At 40.1% G+C, this 17,520-nt stretch overlaps 1 protein-coding gene across 4 annotated transcripts in view; it reads left to right on the top strand.

Annotated features, from left to right (window-relative positions):
* Positions 1-17,520, top strand: part of tnk2b (tyrosine kinase, non-receptor, 2b) — a 125,841-nt gene that overhangs the window by 78,901 nt on the left and 29,420 nt on the right. For all 4 annotated transcript variants that reach the window (XM_036556205.1, XM_036556206.1, XM_036556204.1 and 1 more), the window contains 3 exons: positions 3,830-4,007; positions 8,080-8,150; positions 16,648-16,857. In XM_036556205.1, the coding sequence (XP_036412098.1) occupies positions 3,845-4,007; positions 8,080-8,150; positions 16,648-16,857 (444 nt within the window). In that variant the 5' untranslated portion in view covers positions 3,830-3,844. The remainder of the gene's footprint in view (positions 1-3,829; positions 4,008-8,079; positions 8,151-16,647; positions 16,858-17,520) is intronic.

Genomic DNA, 17,520 nt, shown 5'->3' with positions numbered 1-17,520 from the left:
TGTTTTCAAACAAAATCCAAAACGTTTGTGCTTAGTGTCTATTCCACACAAAGTCAAAGTTTTTTTTTTTGCTATTTCTTCTCATCACAGATGTGTTGAAGAGGAATAAAATGCAGTTTCTCCAGGACATGGTGCTACATATAACATAGAACAGCAGCAGACAGACAATAATTAAATACAGACGATACAATAAACACAGACAAACTATACCATGAACTCTTCTGTGCAACATACAATAACTATACTTCCATTAAGCACAGGACAACAGAGAAAATAGACCAGCTGTTGGTCCACAGGAGCAGTAGTAGTTGTGCGTGTGTTTTTGTCAGTGCACTGATAATTAACAGTAGTACTTAGTGGTTAGGATCACACCAAAATAAATTGAATTGTGGTGAGATTTGAGATTTCATGATGCTCTGAATCAGAACTAGAACTAGAGAATCTTTGTGAGGTCAGGGGTGAGATTTACACCCCTGACCTTAAAGTTTCCACGCCTGCCAGTGATTTCCAGGCCTGAGCTTCTGAGTACCGTAACTGTAGAAGAGTTTTTTCCTCATCTGAAGACTTGTTCATACTGGTTTATGACAGCTTTTGATTCATAATTAATGCTTCCACCTCCTCCTTTTTGCAAGCCCTGTAGTGGGCTTTCTGCCAGCAGAATGGAAATATTAAATATCAAATAAGCCATTTTAGATTTTTATGATGACAAATAAACCATCAGAAATTTTAATTATACCATGAAAACAGAATGTGCCATCATTTGTTTTAATAAAATAAACGTAATTAAGGAATAGGGTCACTCGAAGCAGAAGGGTTTTGCCTAAAGTCAGTTAAAAGTCTGAAATGTGTTTTCAACACTGACTTTGAACCAGTTCAGAATGACACTGCATTGTTCTGCATTACTGCACAATTTCTATTTATTTGCTGAGTTTAACATATAAAGGGTGCCATAACTTTTACACAGGCCGCATTTTATGGCCTCCCCCCGTATGGCCCCCATCATATATTAAACTCTGTAAAAAAAACAGTAATTGTACACTAAAATGTGCCGAGTGTTCTCTGTAGAGGGTGATTGAACTTATTTTAACTTATAAAATCAACAAAACATGGAATTTAACCCGGAGCGCCAAACATCTGTATTTTTCCATTTGAAAACAGCCCAAGAATATTATTGCGGCTAACAAACTGACTCATGCTGTTGAATAACTGAATATAATTCTCTTCGATTCTAATGTTCCACAATCTTTGCAGCTGAATCACAAACTTCCAATCAGTCCATAACAATACATCACATATTTTTTCCTAATAAGTGTTCATTGAATGGGTTCCCTCCTCTTCTTTCTCTCCTTTAACATTGTTTAGTCGGGGCGAACAGCAGGGCAGAGGGAGAGAGGCCCAGCCTGAATGAGCGAGGGAGGCTTTGAAAATTGAAAGCAGCTGATGTCTAGCATGCTTTTCCGATGGAAATTAAAAGCTAGTATAAAGAGGAGAACTGCCAAAAAAACCCTCTCGTTTATCACGGAGCTTCCCAGCACGAATGCGTCAGTGATTCTCCAGAACCGCGGTTACTCACGAAGACTCGTAAAGTAGACCTGTGTTACGTAAGTAGAGATTTAGGACGTCTGTTAGTAGGAGCCTTTAGGAGGACGCTTTTAGGATGAAGACTGGTGGCTGTTGCACTTGTTTTCTTTTTCAGTGGTGACAGAGACGCAGGTGCGGTTTGTGAAAGGTGAGGCGTGTGTTAATATGGGTTTGATTCATTGGCAGCTATCAGGTGCTGCTTCGGAGAGGGTTTGGGTAGCAGAGAGGGCGCATGTGGTCTGGGTCAAGGCCAGTGCCGTCTGTGTTTTATGGACTTCAGGTGTGGGTACGTGTGTGTTCTGACCAGATGTGAGCTGTGGAGAGCCAACTGTACGTGTGAGTCAGTGTTTATATGAGCTCTGCTGTGTGCTTACATTGACGTGAGTTACAGTAGCCTAAATGTTATGAGTCTGCTCGTGCTTTTCATGCTTTTGAAGAGGGTCAGTCAGTTACTGACCTGGGACATTCGTCACAATACTTCACAACTGAGAGGAATAGTGTGTCCAAAAATGTACAGTTTTCCCCCGTTTACTTCTGATGTGATCAATCAGCCAGGCTGTCTTCTCCCATGGTTATCTTATCTGTCTGTCTTTCTTGTCTGTCTGTCTGTCCATTCATTTGTCTGTCTTATCTATGTCCTGTCTGTCTGTCTGTCTGTCTGTCTGTCTGTCTATCTACCTATCTGTCTGTCTTATCTGTGTCCTGTCTGTCTGTCTGTCTATCTACCTATCTATCTGTCTTATCTGTCTGTCTTCTGTCTGTCTGTCTATCTATTTATCTATCTGTCCATCTATCTATCTATCTATCTATCTATCTATCTATCTATCTTTGTGTCTGTATATCTATTTATCTGTCCATCTATCTGTCTATCTATTTATCTGTCTATATATCCATCTGTCTGTCTGTCTCTCTGTCTGTCTATCTATCTTGTCTGTCTTATCTATTTATCTATCCATCTGTCTATCTGTCCGATTGTCTTATATGTCTGCCTGCCTGTCTATCTATCTTATCTGCCTTTCTGTCTATCTCTGTCTGTCTGTCTGTCTGTCTGTCTGTCTGGCTGTCTGTCTGTCTGTCTGTCTGTCTGTCTGTCTGTCTAAATACAAAGTGCTTAAAAAATATTTTTGTGTCAATTAAATCAAGTAAACTTACCTTTAACAGTAGAATTATAAGGGACTCTTATTGTGATAGCATTGATATTCCAGCTGATCATGAGTGAAGACGAAGTGTTGGGGAAGTAATTACATTCTTAATTCTGAGACACTGTATCTACTGCTCTGTCGTGAATGAATCCACAAAAACAGATTTAACCAACTATCAGTCTAAATCAGAATAACAGCCAAGTTATTCGTCACTAAATTACAGTCATGCTCAGTGTGCAGCGTTCATGCTGCATCTGTGTTTTGTGTGAATGGTTCTTCTTGCGTGCATCGCTTTGTTTTTCTATTTAACGACATAAGCATCGGTCTGAGCTAGTTTTATGTAGCTTATGTTGGGTCACAGTGGCGAGTGAAAATCATCCCATCAGATGTGAATATTCAGACACAGAAAAATGGAAAAAACCTGTGGGCGAGATTTAGGGATCATTTGTAAATATGTGAACAAAAAGTCATTTGACTACTCAGCCCACTCGGATTAGAGCGCAACTGTGAATTCAGTCATGTCAGCTAACAGACTCATATCACTGCTGCTGGAAGAAAACCTCGAATTGTCGTTTTTCAGTTTTTGACATAATTTAAAAATGCCTGTTGCCCTTTACATTGTGTATAAATTTCACGAAGAATGGACCAAAAGAAACGGCCCAAAATTAATTGGAAAAAAGTCTGGCTCCATTGACTTACATTAAAAGTAAAGTAGGTTTTTTACTTGTCCTGTAAAATGATCATTTTGGAGATACATGGTTTTCCTCGGACAACAGTGGTATGTTGGCTAGCATGCTGAGTGATGGGGGGTGAGGGAGGACCATCCTACCCACCCAGAGCGGATGTGTGTGCTGAATTAAAATCCTGAATGTTGGCTGCTAGTGATTATCAATGACCTTTAGCCCCAAAACCTGTCCAGTTTTAACATGAAGCGAAATATTAGCTTAATGACATACGCTACACTGACTATATGATTATTAAAAAAGTTAAATCATTGATTACGTAAATATTGAAACTTGATTTTAATAGCATTTCTCCCTCGTAACACTCACACCCTTTATATTTTCTTAGGCGTGTAACATCTCCTGTGCTCTCTCTGTCCTTAGAAGCTGGGCAGCAGTATGCAGTGTGATGAAGGCACAGAGTGGCTGCTGGAGCTGCTGATGGAGGTCCAGCTGCAGCAGTACTTCCTGCGGATCCGCGATGACCTCAACGTCACACGCCTCTCGCACTTCGACTACGTGAAGAACGAGGATCTGGAGAAGATCGGCATGGGTCGGCCCGGTAAGATACCCTCTGACTGACTGTGAGGTGTGAGTGAGTGACGTTTGTGAGAATACGTGTCCACCTATGTGTCCAAAAGTTTGTGGACACCTGCTCATTCAGGGTTTCTTCTGAAATGAAGGGTATTAATAGGCAGGTTTTCCCCCTTTGCTGCAGTAACAGCCACTACTCTTCTGGAAGGGCTCTACACTAGATCTTGGAACATTGCTGTGAGGAATTGATTGCATTCAGCCACACTTATTATGAATAATTGAACATTATATAAGAATAGAAGAAACTCATAGCATGTTTCACTTTAATAATCAGATGGAAAAATAGATTCTTATTCTTATTATCGGTGGTGGTAGTAGTAGTAGAAATATTATTATTATTATTATTATTATTATTATTATTATTATTGCTAGGTTGATTTTTTTGTATATTGCATAGATTTAATTCTTTTTTTTTTCTTTCTAGCATTTAGTTTGATAAACAAAAGTTTGTTTCCCATCGGACTGAAATGAAAGAATGCTCAGAAGCGTGTGGTTTCATAAAAAATGAACTATAAGTATCAGTTACTCAAATGGCTTTGGAGTTTTTTGCACATTTCAGTTATCGAATCTCTCTCATTTTACCCAGTATTCATTGCAGCTTTAGCACCAATGTTGGATGATCAGTTCTGCATCACAAACATTACTCAGACTCCTCCCAAAGGTATTGGATGGAGCTTCATCACTGCAGAGAACGCAGTTCCACTGCTCCACAGTCCAGTGCTGGGGGGCTTCATACCCCTTTACCTAACGTACGGCAATGGGCATGATGACCTCACGCTCTTATACAGCTACTCCAGAGCATCCCATTCTTTTTAATGGAGATTATACAAGCTGTGTAATTGAGCCTCTGTGTCAGCAAAGGGTGCATCTTAAAGTACCTGAACTCCCTGGATGCTTTTGGACCGACAGTGTATAACTGGCTTAGCATTTGGAGCACAGAACTGACATATTAGGCTGTATTGCTCTCACCAAATACTCCCCAGCTGCTTTTTTCTACTCTCTTTATCTGAACATGGAAAAAACACCCTTAATTACTTTGCGTGATGTCTGTCAAACCACCTTTATCGACGTTCAGTCTGTTTTTCCTTCACAGCTTTGAATCTGAATGCAGGGATTAGATTAAACCGAATCTCTTCATTCAGTTCATTCATGCATTCAACAACTCCAAACTCCGCTTCATATTAACCTCCCATTACTGTAACTAATTTAGGGCTTATGCTAACCCGACTGGCTGTAATTCTCCTTTAAAACGTGTTAATATTTCCCTCCCGGCCCCAGAACGCCACACACGGCTTCTGGCATCCTGCCAGGCCCTAATCAGCGCGGCCCTTCCACTTCGAGAGCATGCATCTTTGTGTGAAGCGTGCGGGGTAAATGCGGTTAATGGGATTTCCCTTAAAGCCGCCTGTTCATCTTAAGCCCATCAAGTGGTCCGTCGCGCTTTCCTCACATTCTCGTCACTCTCCGGCCTGCAGCTGCAGGCTCTTCCTTTTTTGGAGGTCGTCTTTTCTTGGGTGAGGATTGTTTCTCTCGCCAGTGCACACTCCTTAGCCGAGAGGGCCCGTGTCATGAAAAGCAAACTTTCCTCGAAACAGGAGTTTGATGTATTATGTAAATGTTGCTAGTTTATCCCGTTCACTTCTCGTACAGCCATGTAGAGTAATTAAGCTGAAAAAACAGCCCGTTTTGAATCCACTGTTTTTGTGATGTCATAAAAACATTGCATTTACATGAAGTGTTGTACAAATGTTTTTTACTCACTTGAGAAAATTATATTTAAGGAGCAGTTTATCTGGGTAGTAGGCACTTATTTACTTAGAAAACACTAATATTACAATAAATACAGACAATGCAGGTTTATTTATAGCACCTTTCATACACCGCGGCCAATCACAGTGCTTTACAAATGAAGAAATACGAAGATAATTCAAATTATAATTTAAAAAGTAAAAAAGTAAGGGAGAATAGAAATTAAAAACATGATTAAAACAATAGATTTTTATACAGAGAATAATAAAGAAGGGAGAATAATAGAGAAAAATCGTTCAAATTACAAATTAGATTAAAAATGAATTAGAATAATGAGGTTCCATTAGAGGAGAGAAGTGCAGTAGAGCTACCAGTGCTTTAAATTGAGCTGAAACCTGCCTGGATTTAAAGTGTCCAGTGTCAGGGCTCTTCTAATGCTCTCTGTCAACTGGTTCCATTTAAGAGCAGCATAGTAGCCAAACGCTGTTACTCCATGTTTAGTCTTTACCTTCAGCAGCTGACTAGTTCCTAATGATCTGAGAGTTCTGCTTGGCTCATATCGCTGCAGCATATGACATAAATATGCTGCTCCTGCACTACTGAGTGATTTATAGACCAGAAATAGTATCTTAAAGTCTATTCTGTAACAGAATGATGGCCAGTGTAAGGATTTAAGAATGGGGGGGTGATGTGTTGCTTCTTTTACTCCTGGTGAGACTCTGGCAGCTGCATTCTGAATCAGCTGAAGCTCTTTTGGTTTTTTTGGGAGTCCAGTTAGGAGACCATTACAGTACTCAATCCTGCTAGAAATAAAGGTGTGGAGTTTCTCCAGGTGTGCTTTAGTGAGAAAATCTCTAATCTTGTTAATGTTCTTAAGGTGATAAAAGGCTGCTTTGGCATTACTGCTAATACTGAGAGCCCATCAGTCCATTGGTTTGTCCATTGTTACACCAAGGTTATGTCCTAGTTCTTTAGATTTTAAGGCTCTTGAATCCATATAGGCAGCTAGTATGTGCCTCTCATTGCTGTTCACGAATAAAATAATCTAGTTTTATCTTCATTCAACTGCCGAAGGTTTTGTCGCATCCAGTTAGTGATGTGCTCAATGTACTTACAAAGTGAGTCAAGGGGACCATAGTTGTTTGGGAAGAAGTCCAAGTAAATCTGAGTATCATCTGCATATCTGTGGTATGATATCTCATAGTCTTGTAGGATTTGGCCAAGAGGAAACATGTATAAATTAAATAAGAGTGGCCCTAGAATTGAACCCTGGGGAGCACCACAGGTCAATGGCACTCTCTCAGAAACATTAAATTAAAGAAAATATAAATAATCTAAATACAGTAGGTAATTATTTTACATATGTCAATATTTAAGCATTTTTAAACCTCTCCTTGTGGAAGCTCAGTATTATTTGTATTTGTCCTTCAGTACCTGGTTTGGTTAATCAGTGCTTCATTAAATTAAATCAAGTGTGCTGGTGATGGAATTTAACCCCTTAAAATCCCAGGCCTATTACATACTAAGGCTTATTTTTCAGTAACTGTAGGGACTTCAGTGCAAACTGGTTGAGCTATTCACCCATTCACTGAAGTTATGAGGAATGTTTCAGCTTGTACTGGGAATGAGGGTCAATACAGGGCAATCAGAACAGGGGTCAAAGTTAGCAAACTAGCTATCTAGATAGCTTACTTCAGTTTGGTTTCTTTTCTCTGGCTGAAGGGGTTAAAAACTTGATGAATTTTCATAGAATCACTATTTTCTTTACAATTTCTTTACAACCAAGATAAAAGTTACACTAATGCTAGCTTGGTTGTGTTTATTAACCTGAACCTCACGCAGTCTAGATTAGTTGACACCACAGGGATTCCCAAAGGTGATATTATGTATTTGAGTAATGTGTGCTGGGTATTGTAGTGAGAGATGATAGAAAACATGAAAATAATATAAAATCATGTATTCTGTGAAAGTGATGAGGTGCTGAGCTACAGAATCCTGCACAACACAACGTATAACATTTAACATAACTCTGTTTTTAGGCCAGAGTGCCCCTTTAAAGGCACATAACGGTAACTGCTTGGGATAAAAAGAGGTTGGAAAATGGTCTTGTGAAACTGAATTATGTCTATCATATGATTATATGTAGATAATTATGTAATGAATATTGAACATATAGTAAAAAAGGTCAAGTCAAACCACAGAGAACAGTACAAATAGCGGAGCGAGACGTTTATAATAAGACTATGTAAATCATTCTCTTTTGCTTTCTTTCTTCATTCTTTTTTTTCCAGGGCAGAGAAGGCTGTGGGAGGCAGTAAAGAGGAGGAAAGCGATGTGCAAGCGCAAGTCCTGGATGAGTAAGGTACAGCAGGAAGCTTCCGGAGCATACGCTCACACACTGACAGATTTACGAGGCCTCTGGTTTGAGGTCGCCTCACACATATACAGAAGCCTCGTTCTGTTATACTCTCAGGTATACTGCAGGGTTTTTATGTTTTGCTGACTCTTAGGCTCCTCTGGGGCCATTTTCGTTCACTCAGCACTAAAACTGCTAAATCTATCAACTGTTTATTCCTGAAGTAGCAGTAAATTAAGGCAACTGGATTTGTGGTTTAATCTTTAAAGTGCCCATATCATGGAAAACCACAAAAAAAAAAAGAGTTTTAAAAATGTTGAGGTTTCAACATATACCAGTATATATTGTCACTGTTGGAAAAAAAAACAACGCATAACTTTTTTAACAGTATGTCAGTGTAAAAAGATTCATTCTTTCATTATACATTTTAAAACAGTGTAAAAAGCAGCTGATATTTTCCAGTTGCGTAAAAAAATATTGAGATACAAGGTTTGGTTCTGACAGCGATGATATGAAAATTAAGCAAGCTTTTGAATGAATTGTTTTTGTGAGGTCACAAATGCATTTACATTCATCTGCCTTTTCAACCTAGAGTAGTTTAGCCCCACTGATGCACACTGAGGTTGAAGGGCAGCCAACAACAGGGACTTGGGAAGTGGGGGTGTCGAGGGGGCTGCAGTATACCCAGATTTCAGAATTGTTTAACTGCATCTGCTAAAAATGCTTAAAAATAACTTTACAATAACTTTTGTTTCTGTTTTACTTTCATTATACTGAGCTGATTCACCACTGGCCACTTTGGGGGGTGTCGCTAGAAACACCTCGTATTAACAATCTGATTGGTCACTGCTTGGCTTGTTCGCATAAAGTTTGTCCAGTACAGTTTGACGTGTCAAGTTTTTGTGTGTACTGGCATCTCTCGCCATGTTTTAGCACACTGTCTGTATTGCAAATTGCCATATAATTTTACATGACATAACTATATACGTTCCATAAATGCTGCTTAAAATCCCCCCCAACTTAAAACACCCTCCCGTGTGTTTACATGCTATGTCAAACGCTGCTATTTCAAAAAAGCGAGAAAATTTGGTTTTCCATGGTAACTGAAAAACGGGTCATTTACATATACCAGCCTTAAAAACACAGTAAAAAAAGTCTTGTTTGTAAGGGATAAAGAGAGGTTGGAAAATGGTCATGTAAAAATGAATTTCTTTGGTACATAAACCCAGTCAATCATCATAAGTGGATCTCAGGATAAAAATTCGAGTCTCATTAATTTGCCACTACTAAATAATTCACCTCATCTCAACTTTTTTTTTTTCTTGTTCTGAAACATTTTCCTAAAACTGGCTTTTTTACTCTCCATAGTTTCAACACTAAAAAGCTAACAGTAGCTGACTCTATTAATCATCCATCTGCTTTGTGTTGTTGCAAGTGAATGGCTAGATTCCTTCTCCCCTCCTGTCTAAAAGGCACAAGACATTGCTACCCATTGTAGCTTTGACTGCTAATACCAGGCTGAGGATCAGAACAGCCTAATTTTTTTTTTTTTCGTGAAAATATCTAGTTTTATCACTGAGGCCTATTTTCCCCTGTACTCTGAGGAGCTACGCCTTCTCCCTTGCCCTTTTTTTTTGCCCCAGCATCATTGCTAATGCGACTAATGAGTCAGATGTGGGCAGCTTATTAAGGCCGGAAGCTTCCAATCAGCCCCGAGGCCAACATCTAACCCAAACCCAGCTGAAATCTGTCTCTAACCAGGTTAGCGTCCCTTCAAACACAGCAGGAGGAGATGCAATTGGGCCTCGGACACGAGCGAGCCAGAAGCATAATGCCGTCCATTCTCTGGAGCATGTGTGTTTTTGTGCTTGTTTATGTGTGGACAGACGCGGAGTCCATGGGAAATGAGGTTAGCTGTCCCGTGAGCCAGACCGAGATGGACACAGCACATTCCTAAGCGATGCACTTCAGCCAGAGAGCTTGCACGCTGACGAGCACTTCAACACTAGAACCGCCATCAACCATATTTTTTATAATCAAGTACTACAGTGATTTTTAGTACAGTAGTTCTTGCTACCCTGCATATTTTGGTGATTTCCCTGCTTATAGCGGAGCTGGCCAGGTCATTATCAAGCCCTTCCTTAACCTAAAAGTTATTGTTTTAGGTGAATTAAAACATGGAAAACAACAAAATGTAATACATACAAGTTAGGAATTTTTAATAAAAGGTTAATTTCATAGGAAATTCAAGCTTGTTGTATTTAAACTCTGCATGTACTCTAGTAGTACTCGGTTGTTTTGGTTGGAAACAACAGGGTTAAATTGGCCAGTCAGGATTTTGTTTTTCCTCCCATGGTATCCAGGTTAATACAGTCAAGCGAGCTCTCCCGTTGGTTAGGACTTCAGGAGCTGTCCTGAAGGCCTTACACATGAGATTAACTACCAACATAACTAGGAAGTGAGAGCAATTTTGTGAGAAAAATGTTATTCTAGGCCAGGAGTCGGCAACCCAAATGTTAAGAGGAGCCATTTTGTCCTTTCAACAAAAATCAAACCACCTTGGGAGCCACAACATTTCATGTCCATTTTACTATCTTGGCTGTAAATATGTCTCAGTATGTGCTGATGTACTAGTATAGAATAAAAACATAATGTAAATGAAAATACAGACTTACTTTACTCTGCTTTAAGTTTTAGCTCAGCAATAGCTGCTTTTCTCACATCTCCAGCAGGAAACTTTTCCACAAAAGTAGAACAGTTTCTTGTAAAACATCTCTCAACGTTCGATTTTTATGAGACTGAAGTCGCTTCTCATTCACTAGCTTCTTGTTCTAATTTTCCCGCCAAAATGTAACTGCTACGCCATTTAAGGTGGAACGGGACAATTCGAATGAGAAACTGGCGAACGAGAAACTGACTACAGCTTTGCGACTTTTTAGTGTTTGACAGTTTCTCGCTGCAGATTAAACATATCAGGAAAGCAGCTGAGTGATTATAAATGCAAAGTCCATTCATCTCCAAATTACTCATGTTCGTCTTAAATCCTTCTCTTTGCCGTTTCATTAGCAACTAGCTAGGTGAGGTTGTTGTCGTTGCTATGGGGATCAGCAGTCTATGCGCCTGTCTTCAGGGTTAAAGGCCGACTTAGCAGTTACACATTAACTCTGGCGTTTAAGACCATTTCTTGTTAAACTGTGTTGAACGATCAGCAGAGCTTTATTTTACTGCAAAGGAGGCTTATTTTATTTTTACCTAAAAATCTAATTCTGCTGTGGCGGCGCAACAGGACAGTAAGAGACGCAAGTTGCCGACCCCTGATCTGGGCCTTCTGGAAGTTGTAGATACATGACTGACTGAATATGTGCTGTAATACACAAGAAATAGAAAATAGTGGCAGTTTTATGTCAGGGCCCTTTACCGAAAGAGTCACTGTAAAACTGTGACATACAAGAAAAAATATATGTGAATGTCTGTTTCAAGCTTCAAATAAAACATACAAATTGTCTCTCATAAGCTTTAAATGTCAGTTTAACCTAAAAAAAAGATTGTGCACCAGCTTTAGCTTAACACTAACATACTATTAAAATCCCATAGGGGTGCTGGCAGAAAGGAGTGTTATCATAGAGGTGTGTATTTCCTTGTTTTATGACTGAGTTTTGAGATTTATTGGCTCGGACTGAAGGCCTAGCTCTAATAATCACCGTTCACACTGGTGAAAACCACTAATACATACTTAATACCAATCAATATCACTGAATTAAAGTATTGATTATTATTCAATTAATCAGCATATCAAGCCATTATGTCTTCTTTGGTTGCTTTGGTTTCTTCTTTTATGATGTGGCAAAACAGAATAGTGTCAGAACTGTTTGAATGGACCAATAGAATTACTTGGAATAAAATCTTATGTTAAAATATATTAAAGTTAACTTAAATTTCCAGGCTTATTACATCATAAGGCTCATTATACTGTAATCACAAGCAGAAAGACCTCAGATCAGATATTGTGTGATGCTACACTCTTAAAAAGATGGTTCTTCAAGGGTTCTTTAGTAAAGAAAATGGTTCTACATAGAACCATGAACTCTCAAAGAACCCTTTGCATGATTAAAGAGTTCTTTGCGTCATGAAATGATTCTTCAGATTGATGGAGAATGTGTTTTATATGGTTCTATATACATCTTTTTGAAAAGGGTTCTGTATAGCACCAAACAGGGTTCTTCTATTGTTTCGATGTCAAGGCTGTAACAATAGAAAAACCCTTTGTGGAGCTATATAGAACCATTTTCTTTACTAAGGAACCCTTACAGAACCATCTTTTTGAAGAGTGTATGGCGAAGTCTCCAAAGTGTAACGTGATTAAAGGGTTCTGTGCGTCGTGAGAGGTTCTTCAGATTGATGGGGAATGTGTTTTATATGGTTCTATATAGAACCTTTTTGAAAAGGGGTCTATATAGTACCAAAAAGGATTCTTCTATTGTTTTGATGTCAAGGCTGTAACAATAGAAGAACCCTTGTGGTGCTATATAGAACCCTTTTTAAAAAATGTTCTATATAGAACCATTTTCTTCACTAAAGAACCATCAAAGAACCATCTTTTTAAAGAGTGTGTGGCAAAGTCTCCAAAGTATAACGTGTGTTTTTCATTATTTCTGCCCGTTTTTCAGGGGAAATGTGAGGACAGGCTTTGCTAACCTCAGTGTGACGCAGCAGCTGCAGAGTTAGACGCTCTGCAGTCTGAGGGACATTTGATAGTTTGGTTTGGGCCTCGGTCAGCGTTTGTTTTTCCTGGGCTGAGCTGGTGTAGTAATGGTAATAGTGACCTATGATTTCAGCGCTTTAGGAGCAGAGGAATTAGACAGTAGCCGCAGTCAGTGCGGTAATACCAGAAACAGCCACACACTGGTCCACCCTGCTCTTCTTATAGCACCGCTACACACTGTGTGTGTGTGTGTTATGGCTCATTTATAGCTGTTTGTGTGTTTGTGGGCATTACTGGGTGATGATTTATTGTGGGTTAAAGTTTATGCTTTGCGTCTCGTTTTAGCTTTGTGCTTGTTTTTGTATGTTTTCAGGAGAAATATTCTGACTCTGTAGAAAACTAGAGAAAAACACAGATAATCTATGAAGCAGTCCTGAGTTTATTAAGGGCTTTTTGACAAAAGCTCCATGTTTTATTTCCCAAAAAAAGTCAAATCTTCCACAAAACAATGCTTTCCAGTCAATACGCCTATTAAGCTGATGTCATTCATTTTCAGGAGATATTTCTGGGGAGATTAGACATAAGATACTTGCATAGAGAAAGAGAAAGTCAAGGGAAAATAAGTGAAAAAACAGGAGCTTCCAAAACTGCAGTTCAAATATAATTAAAATCTACAGAGAAAATGGGGCTCCTAACAAACACCTGGAAGACCTGGTAGACACCAAAACTGCCCCCATCAGATAAACAGCACTTAAAGCTTTCATCTTTGAGAGAGAGGAGAAAATCAAGCTGCTTCAGATCTGAAAACATCCACAGGTGTTTCTGTCCATCCTTCCACTGTGAGAAGACGACTCGGCGCTATGAGTCTGAAAGGATGTGTAGCTGATCAAGAAGAACCTCACTGAGAAAAGGAGACGGACACATCAAACAAAGAAGCTGAACAATGGACTGACCACCCCAGAGTCCAGACCTCAACGTCACTGAATGTGTTTGATTACTTCAGAAAATGATCAACCAGCTTCTAAGACTGAACTTTGGAGGTGTGTCTGCAGATTCTTTGAGAAACTGAAAGTGAGACTCCTGAAAAGAACAGAAACTGTTGTATTTAGAGGCTCTGTGTAATTTTCTGTTGAATATATTTCCTGCTGAAAGTTTAATAACTTGTACTTGATGGTTGTTTTGACTGGAAATTAAGTAAATGAAGGTTGGACTCTGACTTTTGCACAGTACTGTTTATGCAAGTACCTGTATGTAATGACAATAGATTCCATATGTATTATATACATGTGAGTATGAGTAATAATGTTCCACTTGTATAGATTACAATACCTATGGGACATAAGAATGTCCTGACGCTGAAGGAAAACCAGGTCTGTGTACGTGTTTAAGTAGGGGGATTTGAAAGCCCACAGAATGACTCAGACTGCCTGCCCTGGTCAGTTTAACTTTCCACATCATTAATCTCCCACTTCCACTTATATTTAAAGAGAGAGAGAGAGGGTGAGGGTGGGGGTTGGGGAGGAGGTTCAGGTCTCATTTATATAATTGTACATGCATTCCGGGCTGCTGCTGTGTGTGTGTGTGTGTGTGTGTGTGTGTGTGTGGAATTGGTTTTGGGGAGATGTTTACTCTCAGAAAGTGGACTGTAAGCATTCCTCTCTCTGTGGGATGAGGGAACGCGTTGACCCGTCACACCAGAAATCAAACGTCCACGTAAACAAGAAGAATGTACACCCACAGCAATACACACATATACAAACACAGACACACACACACATATATGCACAACACACATCACACATCATAACAACCCACACAGCAAAAAGATTTAGCTTGATTTACACACTACACAACACACACACAGACAAACAGATATCTCACATCATAACTACCAACACAGCCAAGAAACTGAGCTCTGTATACACACACACACACACACACACTCAACAAACCTCCATCTCACATCATAACTACCAACACAGCAAAAAAATTGAGCTTGAGCACACACACACACACACACACTACACAACACACACATAGACATCACACATCATAGCTACCAAGACAGCAAAAAAGAAATGAGCTTGATGCCCACACACACACACACACACACACACACTACACACACTACACAACACACACATAGACATCACACATCATAACTACCAACACAGCAAAGAAACTGAGCTCTGTATACACACACACACACACACACACACACACACACACACACAGCGCACATACACCACACATCCCATCTACCAATGTTCTAACCCTAACCTCAGTAACAGTAAAATGTTTTGTTGAGTGAACTGTGGAGCTTTTATTAAAGCTCTTTACAAAGTCAGGGCTGTCTTACTGTTTATCTCTGGTTTTCTCAAAGTGATCAGTGTTTTTCCTAAACATGTACAAAAACAAGCACACACATACACCAGGTATCAGACCTCTTGGCATGTTTCTACACACTTATTTGAGGGGTGATGCAACAGGCACACTCTCTCTCCAGTGCTCTATCTGATTTGTGTGGTCACTGTGGTCAGTGGTAGAGCTCCTGAATGTGCTGGCCGGAGGCTGCAGGAAGTGTGATGAGAGTTTCCTAAAATTACACTCATTTATTTCAGTCCTGGAAACAAACACAGAGCAGCTAACCCAACTAACCCCCCTCTCAACACTGTGAGTGTGTGCGTGAGTGTACATGCGCATATGTATGTATGTGTGCGTGTGAGAGTGAGAGAGAGTGAGAGAGTGTGTGTGTGTGTGTGTGTGTGTGCGTGCATATCTAGATACATCTCTGTCTCTATATTTTTCTTTCAGACCTAAAAACAACCTAAAAACTATAAAATAAACATAACCTACATGTAAATAAAATCATGCAGTTACATGATGTATTTATTAGTCTGGAGTGTGTGTGTGTGTGTGTGTGTGTGTGTGTGTGTGTGTGTGTGTGGGTGGGTGGGGTCAAGGCTGAGGCTGTCCGTCTGTGCGTCTTTCACATTCTGTCAGGATCCTGTTCTCTCTGCCCTTCTATTTCTGTCTGTCTGTCTGTCTGTCTGTCAAGGCTGCAGCAATCCAGAGTCTCAGAGCTGCTGTTAGCTTTTTTCTTTACACACACACACACACACACACACACACACACACACACACACACACGTGTTGGTGGTGTAATATTTGTGAGGACTTCCATTGACTTCTGTGTTACTCAGAGTGGTTTGATATGAAACGGTTATTTGTACAGAACCTCAGATTTCTTTACAGTGGTGGTGATGGGAACCAGGGGTCATAATATCTACAGCACTACAATCTACAATATAGACATTTTTTTTACTATCCAAAACCTCCAGTGAACCTACACGTGTCTTCTGAGCTTTCATATATAATGTTGTTGATGATAAAATAGTGGAAAATCTGAAAAAACTAAAAAATCTTTGTGGACTGTTTTGCCTCACAACACCCTGCATGTACCCCTCCACCCTGAATGGATTAAAAAGGGCAAAACCTTATCAAAATGATCACAAACAGTGTCTCAGGCTTCAGGTAGCGCTTACATTTCATTTCCATTAGTAAATTTCTGTAAGAGAGATTTAAGAGGCATTTAACGTTTCAGACATTTGATCACCAGCACTGTGAGAGAGACAGAAAGCTGTAGTGTTTCACTGTGTTTTCAATGCATTTGGCTGTACATTTGAACTTTAACTTGAACATCACTGTCATGAAAAACGGAAAACGGCAAAAGACGCTTTGCTTTTTGTAACACAAAAGCAAAATGGTTCGTCCTATAACTCTCTCTGTTCTCTCCATCAGGTGTTCAGTGGGAAGAGGCCAGATGGAGATTTCCAGCCTCAGCCGGCCAGCACCTTCCGGAAACTGTCCCCGACGCCCCCCGCGGATGGCCAACCGCAGGCCCTCACCTGCCTGATCAGTGAGAAGGAGCTGGAGCTGTGCGAGAAACTGGGCGATGGATCCTTCGGCGTGGTGAAGAGAGGAGAGTGGTTCACCCCCACCGGAAAAGTGGTGAGAGAGAGAGAGAGAGAGAGAGAGACTGTGTTAGGAAAACAGAGGACGCTTTGTTAAGGGCCATCAGGGGCCAGCCGTGACTGACTTTGCAGATGCACAATACAGACACCATTCACACGCTGGGGCCGGCGCGAGCTGCTTAAAGTGTGAATGGCAGCGAGTGAATGGTGAGGAAGCAGTGGGAAAGTGACAGCAGGCTGCGGCGAGGCCTGTCACCATCATGAAATTTCAGCTGACGATTAACTACTGCATAAATAATTGTGATAAACAGTTTGATCTTTTTTTTTTTTTGGTTGCATGTAACTGCAGTGACCCGATTTGCGCATTTGGGCACGTTTAACCATTTAATGGGCCCATATGATACATTATTCTTGTAATTTATCTTTTTCTCGAAAACATATTGTAATCTGATCAGTCAAATGAACTTCAGAGGTGGTCAGGGATGCGTATGACTAGATGATGTGTAGTGTGAATGCCCAGTATCCCAATGCCTCCCTGTTATGACCCCGCAGGCAATCCAGGGGACAATGGGGTCAATAACATATGATTTACAATGTGAAGTGTGGAGAACGAACCAGGAAGGAACAAGACACACAACGGTTTCTGGCTTTTACTGTTCAATGCACTCAAAGTTACAATAATGTGAGGGCCGCAGTGAGA

The sequence above is a fragment of the Colossoma macropomum genome, unplaced genomic scaffold (assembly GCF_904425465.1).
Source record: "Colossoma macropomum unplaced genomic scaffold, Colossoma_macropomum, whole genome shotgun sequence".
Taxonomy (NCBI): domain Eukaryota; kingdom Metazoa; phylum Chordata; class Actinopteri; order Characiformes; family Serrasalmidae; genus Colossoma; species Colossoma macropomum.
Note: the sequence above shows the minus strand (reverse complement) of the source record. Positions and strands in the feature narration are given on the sequence as shown.